The sequence below is a fragment of the Eriocheir sinensis genome, chromosome 1 (genome assembly GCF_024679095.1).
Source record: "Eriocheir sinensis breed Jianghai 21 chromosome 1, ASM2467909v1, whole genome shotgun sequence".
NCBI classification, from domain to species: domain Eukaryota; kingdom Metazoa; phylum Arthropoda; class Malacostraca; order Decapoda; family Varunidae; genus Eriocheir; species Eriocheir sinensis.
The window spans coordinates 14,533,445-14,540,944 of NC_066509.1; the positions used below are offsets into that span (position 1 = coordinate 14,533,445).

Genomic DNA, 7,500 nt, shown 5'->3' on the forward strand with positions numbered 1-7,500 from the left:
CAGTGAGTAGCACAGTGATATTTTACCTCTGCCGACCTGCACCAAGACCTAACCCACCCCAACAAGATGCCAACCCGTGTTCCCCACCCACCACTCTGCCTGCCCCCCACCCACCCCATCACGCCACACATCCCCAGCACCCTGTCCACAACCCTGCTTATGGCCCATCCACCAGTCTTTGCCCCCCCCCGCCTTTCTCCCTCTCGGCTGAGGGCAAACAACCTGCGTCATAACCGAGGTTCTTTTATAGCGACACAAAGTAGGTCACAGACTCGGTAAGAATCAACATAAGCCGCCGTTTAAATCTTTGATATTATGTTCAGTCGTAAAGAATAATGACAATAGCCGTAGTCTGCCTCCCACACATCGTATAACTAAACAGTCTAGGCACACACACACACACACACACACACACACACACACACACACACACACACACACACACACACACACACACACACATACATTCTCTCTCTCTCTCTCTCTCTCTCTCTCTCTCTCTCTCTCTATCTTCATTATCATCTGTCAAGACTGATAAGTAGATATGAATTTGTAACAGTTATTCCCAATCTAAGATAAGAGGGTGAGAAGGACAAAAGATATTTATTAATTAGGAGAGAGAGAGAGAGAGAGAGAGAGAGAGAGAGAGAGAGAGAGAGAGAGAGAGAGAGAGTGTGTAGTAGTAGTAGTAGTAGTAGTAGTAGTAGTAGTAGTAGAAGCAGCAGAAAGAAGAGAAAGTTAACAGAACAAAAGAGAGCGATGAGAAAAAGAGGAAGGAAAGAAGTATCGAATAAAAAAGGGGAAGAGCTAGGTGACTGAGCGATGAACAAGGAATGAAAGAAAAGAATAGCAAAGAAGTGAGTAAGAGAAAACGCCTGGGTTCTGACTGGAAAAAAAAAAGGAAGGAGAGATAGAGAAAGAATGTAGACGCCATAGAGGGAGAGGAAGTCAACTAAGTGAAAAGAGGGATGAGGATAAAGCACTGACAAAGAAATAGGAAAATAATAAAGACGTAGGAAAGGGGTGAAGTTGTCAAAAGGAGGAAGAAGGGATGAGAGATCGAGAGAGGTGAAAATAGTGAAGAATGAATAAGCAGGAAAGAGGGAACGATGACCGAGAGAAAAAAAAAAGAGCGATAAGTGAAGAAGGGAAAGAAAACGAAGAAAAGATGAGCAAGAACAAGAACGAGAGAAAAAGGATAGGAAAAAAGGGATCAATACACGGTAGGAGAAAAGGGTGATTAGACGAGTGGAAAAAAAAGATGAAAGATAAGGAAAAAGTAAAAGGATTGTGTGGTAAAAACTTAAAAAGGGGATAAAGAAACAAAAGCGAAAAGGATTGATTAGAAAAGGAGTAAGAGGGAGAGGAACTGAAATGTGCGAAATAGAGAAAGTAGTAGAATGAGGAGGTAAGTGTGATTGAGGTCTGTGAAGAAAAGGCAAAAAGGGCGATAAAGAAACATGGGAGGAAAGGGATATGAAAAGGAGTAAGAGGGAGAGGAACTGAAATGTACGAAATAGAGATAGTAGTAGAATGAGGAGGTAAGTGTGTTTGAGGTCTGTGAAGAAAAGGCAAAAAGGGCGATAAAGAAACATGGGAGGAAAGGGATATGAAAAGGAGTAAGAGGGAGAGGAACTGAAATGTACGAAATAGAGAAAGTAGTAGAATGAGGAGGTAAGTGTGATTGAGGTCTGTGAAGAAAAGGCAAAAAGGGGGATAAAGAAACATGGGAGGAAAGGGATATGAAAAGGAGTAGGAGGGAGAACTAAAATATGTGAAAAATAGAGAGAAAGCAGGTAATTAGAGAAAGCAGAAGAATGAGAAAGTAAGGGTAATAGGAGTTTGTGTGGAAAAGGTTAGTATGGGGATAAAGAGGCATAGGAGAAAAGGAATTAGAAACTGAAATGTGAAAAATATAGAAAGCAGAAAATGATAGAGAGCAGAGGAATGAGAACATAGGAGTGATAGGAAAAGGTCAATAGGGGGATAAAGAGACATGGGAGAAAAGGAATAAGAAAAGGAATAAGAGGAACAGGAACTAGAATGAGAAATGAGAGAAAGTAGAAAATGAGAAAAAGCAGAAAAATGAAGAAGTAGAAATAATAGGAGACAGAGTGAGTATAAAACCATCATCATCATCATCATCATCATCAGCATCATCTGCCCTCCCCCTTCTCATCCTCCTCCTCCCCCAGACTGGTCCAGCCCGACATAGTTACGGTGGCGCCAGTGAACAAGTGGGCGGCAAGGGCCCTCTTCCTCTTCCAGGTGGCTCCACACTACCTGTAAGTGCTCCGTAAGATTCCAAGCCTCGCAGTCTCTTTTATTTATTTTTTTCTTCTTTATTTTTTAATTTTTTTGTGTCTTTTTTTCTCTTTTTTCTTTCGTTTACTTTTTCTTCTATTTCCTCGTCTCTTTCTTCTTCTTCTTCTTCTTTTTTTCTATTTTTTCTTCTCTTTCTTCTATTTCTTCTTCTCTTTCTACTGTTTCTTCTTCTATTTCTTCTATTTCTTCTTCTCCTACTTCTGTTTCTTCTTCTATTTCTCCTTCTATCTCTTTTTCTCCTTATTATTATTATTATTATTATTATTATTATTATTATTATTATTATTATTATTGCTATCATTATTACTATTACTATTATTATCTTCTTCTTTCTCGTCTTCTTTTCTTTTTCTTCTTCTTCTGTTTTTCTTTTGGTGTTGTTTCAATTCTTGCTGATCTGAGTGTTTTGCTTTTGTTTTTTATTCTGTTTTTCTTCCTGTGAATCTGAGTTACTTGAATCCCCTTCCTTCTTACTATCTTCTTATTACTCTTATTCTTATTCTTGTTCTTGTTCTCATTTTTCTTTCCTTTTCTTCTATTTCGTGTGCTTTTTTTTTTTGCTTCTTTTCTCTTCTGTTGAATCAGCCCCGCCTCTTTTTTTTTTTTTTTTTTTGTCTTTTTTGTTTACGCTACCAGTCCTTGATTAGGGAGTGCTATCTCGTCAATATATCACTCCACTCTTTATTTACACACTCCTGTGGTTTGCTTATCATCTAGAGTACGTCTAACCCATTTTTCACCAGCACGGCTCCTTTTATCACTCACCCTCTATAGTTCTACCCAATTAAACCATTTCCAGGGATGATCAAACTACCTACTCTCACCGTTTATCCCCACCTCCTACCGTTAACCCTCCAATCGTTGCCTCGCCTCACAAACAGACACAAGAATAGAGCTAACTCATCCCTTCAAAGATTTCTGTCACCCTTCACAAACGTATCTGCTATCAACCCCTCTCTTCCGCATCCTCCTCCACGCGTGTATTCATAAGCTTTTGGTGTGCGTATCCGTGTGTAGCTATTGAGGTCTTTTTACACGGGCATGATTGGGCAATATACTCCATTCATCTGTGTTCATCTTTTGGAATGATTGTGGGTGTTGTAGGCTCATGGGTTCCTCCCTTCGCCAATTATATGTGGTGGACGGCATGTAAAGAGACAGACAAAGGGTACAAAAGCGATACAAACATGAAAACTGTTTTAACTGCAGTTTTGAAAAGCTTCGTACGTACACACGAGTTGATGAAAAACTCCTGAAGTAATTAAAGTTTTGAAAGTTGCCTGCGTGTGTTTCAGGAAGTCTCTGGCGACATGCTAACCTCTCTCTCTCTCTCCAGCATCGGCAGGAAAGTGTCGTGGTGCTTCCGGGCGTGGCGGGCACAGAGCTGGCCGTCCAAGCGCCGTGCCCCGCCCCCCCCCACCCCCCCCCCCCACGGCAGGCCCGCACCGGGAAGGCCCCCCCCACCTGTCCCCCACCTGCCTCAAGGGGTCACCCAGCAAGGGTAGGTGTAGTGATGGTGGCCGGTAATAAAGTAACAGGAAAAAAAAGTCACAGATAAAAAGTCACAATTTTGGCTAGGAAAAAAAGTCACAGGGAAAAAAGACACAATTTTGGCTAGGAAAGAAAGTCAGGTAATCAAACAAAAATATTCAGGTCATATGCAGTTGCCAGACTGAAGGATGGTAGTGACCAACGAGGTTGAAGAATTTATTATTCCAGCCTTCTCATATGTTGTTGGTACGGGCATTGTTGTTCATGGTGGCGTCATACACATTCCACAGGTGAGGGGCAAACATAGATGGAATGTGACGCATTCTTAGAGGCATCAGGGCATCACTGGACATGGCAACTGGCTGCTGCATCAGTCGAAGGAGCCTCTAACATGAGTACAATCAAAATACGTACATGAGCAACTCCTCGGCTTCAGGTGGATCTTGCGGAATGACAGTTTTGAGGTATACCTCATACCTTCATCAGTGTCCTCTAGGGGGAAAAAAGCTAGAGCATCAATCATGCCACAAAACAAACGAAACTCAGCACTGGTGTTATACTGCGCTTCCAAAACCAGTTCCTGGATCTAACGCCAAGTGGACTGCATAAGATGATGGAAAAAGCCTTTGCTCTCTACGTCGCGGCCAAACACGGCAAGATCTTCCGCCGCTCAGTAGCTACACCATCTTCAGAGTCAGTCACGACGGTTTGCACATTCATAGAATAGTTTAGGTCTGCACACTCATCAGCTATAGCCTGAAAGAGTTCTTCGTAGGTGGTACGAGTCTTGTTTGGAAGATGAGTGTATACACTGAAGTAATTGCTGTATTACCGAAAGGCACACGGATGACATAAATCTGTTTGAAAATATTTGGTGCCAGAGCAAAGTTGCCATTCATATATGAAGTGAAAACAGTGCTAACATTGCCCTGTTTCTTTTTTTTTCTGTGACTTTTTTGCCGGTGACTTTTTTCTGTGACGTTTTTACTTGTGTAAAAAAGGAGGCTTCGTCTGTATTCGACACGATGAAGTGAGGGATCTGACAGCCAGCATGCTCGGGGAGGTATGCCAAGACGTCACTACCGAGCCGGCACTGCTTCCCCTGGACGGCGAACACCTTCGGTACAGGACGGCCAATACCTCACAGGAGGCACGGGTTGATGTAAGTGCCCGCGGATTCTGGGTGCGCGGACAGCGGGCGTTCATGGACATCCGCATATTCGACCCGATGGCTGCCTGTCACCGTGAGCTGCCCCTGCAAGCCGCCCACCACAGGAACGAGCAGGAGAAGACAAGGGCATACGGTGAAAGAATCCAACATGTGGATCAGGGCAGCTTCACCCCCCTCGTCTTCACCACATCCGGCGGGATGGGTCCCAGGGCCCGATGCTTCTACGCACGCCTCGCGGAACTAATCTCAGAAAAGAAGCATCAGCCAAGGAGTCACGTTGTCGCCTGGATGAGGTGTCGCCTCTCGTTCTCCCTGCTCAGGTCGGCCATCCTATGTCTCAGGGGCACCAGACACTCTGGCCCAAAAGCCACCAACATCTCCAATATGGACTATGAAGCCACAGTGGTGGAGAGTGACATTAGGGAGGGTCGGGAGTGACTTGAGTAGGGAAGGAAAGGGGGATCTAGACGTAATAGATGATAGGTGATTTGGTGTCAGGTAGTAATAGTGATATGGTTGGATGCCACAATCATTAGCGAACAGAGTTGGGGCTAATGACCTCCATGCTATGGAGCCCTCCATGATTATGTGTCCGGAAAATAAACATGGGTGGAGGTATCATTTATGTCGTAGTAGTAGTAGTAGTAGTAGTAGTAGTAGTAGTAGTAGTAGTAGTAGTAGTAGTAATAGTAGCAGTAGTAGTAGTAGTAGTAGTAGTAGTAGTAGTAGTAGTAGTAATAGTAATAGTAGTAGTAGTAGTAGTAGTAGTAGTAGTAGTAGTAGTAGTAGTAGTAGTAGTTTTAGAGGTAGTAATGATAATAATGATGATGATGATGATGATGATAATAATAATAATAATAATAATAATAATAATAATAATAATAATGATAATGATAATAATAATAATAATAATAATAATAATAATAATAATAATAATAATAATAATAATAATAATAATAATAATAATAATAATAATAATAATAATAATAATAATAATAATAATAATGATAATAATAATAATAATAATAATAATAATAATAATAATAATAATAATAATAATAATAATAATAATAATAATAATAATAATAATAATAATAATAATAATAATAATAATAATAATAATAATAATAATAATAATAATAATAATAATAATAATGGCGTACTGAAAAAGACAGGAACGGTTGTGTGCTTTATCAGGCCTTTCCTTCCCTTCCCTTTTTTTTCCCTTACCCTCTCTTTCCTTCCCTTCCCTTCTCTTCCCTTCCCTTTTCTTCCTCTCCCTCCCCTCTCCTTCCCTCTCCATCCCTTTCTCTTCTCCCCTTTCCCTTCCCTTCCCTCCCATCCCTCTCCTTCACTTTTCATCCCTCTCATTCCCTTTCCATCCCTTCCCTGCCCTTCCCTTCGCTTTCCTCCCTTCCCTTCCCTTATCTTTCTTCATTTTCCTTCCCTTTCCTTCCCTTTCCATCCCCTCCCTCCCCTTCCCTTCCCTTCCCTCCCTTCCCTTTCCATCCCGTCCCTCCCATTCCCTTCCGTCCCTTCCCTTTCCATCCCTGCCATCCCTTCTAATTCCTCCCCCTCTCTTCCTTTCCCTTTTCTTCCTTCCCTTCCCATCCTTTCCGCATCCCTTCCCGACCCTACCCTTCTCCTCCCTTCCAATCCCTCCGCTCCCTTTCCCCTCAATTCCCCTCCCGTCCATCCCCTTCTACTCCCATCCTTTTCCCTGTTAGCCTCATTTCGTGGGGCGGCGCGGTTCGAGCCCCGGAATGAGGACAGGATTAAGGCTGGAGACCGTGGATATTGAGATCACTCGAGGCAGCCTTGTGCTAATGAAGCCTTACCTGGGCCTAACGTGTTCCGTCCCTGTCGTGTTCAGGACTTGTCAACATCTCTGGCCCTCCCCTTCCCCACCCCTGGCCCTCCCTCACCCCTATGCACTCTCCTCTCCACCCCTACAGTCCATATATATACCGCTCACCCTTACCATCTCTCTCTCTCTCTCTCTCTCTCTCTCTCTCTCTCTCTCTCTCTCTCTCTCATCATTATCTCCCCCTTAATCAGAACTTCACGGTCCCATTCCTCCTCTCTTTTACCTCCTCCTCCTCCTCCTCCTCCTCTTACGTCAGCTCTTTATCACCTCCAGTCCCCTTATCGAAGCCTCTCCTCCCTCTCTTCCCCTCTCCTCCTCCTCCTCCTCCTCCTCCTCTTCCTTTCCCTCCATTCGTATCTCTTTCTTTAGCCACACAGCTTTTCTCATCGCTCTCTTTCCTTCCCTGCCCTTTACCTCCCTTCATTTTATATCCCTTTCCTTTTCCCTCCCTTCCCTTTCCTTCCAATCTCTTTCCGTCCGTTCCCTTCCCTCCTCTTCACTTCCCTTCCCTCCCTTCCCTTTCCTTCCAATCTCTTTCCGTCCGTTCCCTTCCCTCCTCTTCACTTCCCTTCCCTCCCTTCCCTTTCCTTCCAATCTCTTTCCGTCCGTTCCCTTCCCTCCTCTTCACTTCCCTTCCCTCCCTTCC

General features: G+C 43.3%; 1 protein-coding gene across 1 annotated transcript in view; it reads left to right on the forward strand.

Annotated features, from left to right (window-relative positions):
• Positions 1-7,500, forward strand: part of LOC126999665 (uncharacterized) — a 35,705-nt gene that overhangs the window by 1,280 nt on the left and 26,925 nt on the right. Inside the window, exons 1-3 of the mRNA XM_050862793.1 lie at positions 1-2; positions 2,196-2,285; positions 3,662-3,812. The exon at positions 1-2 is cut by the window's left edge and continues 1,280 nt beyond it. Coding sequence (XP_050718750.1) covers positions 1-2; positions 2,196-2,285; positions 3,662-3,812 — 243 coding nt within the window. The remainder of the gene's footprint in view (positions 3-2,195; positions 2,286-3,661; positions 3,813-7,500) is intronic.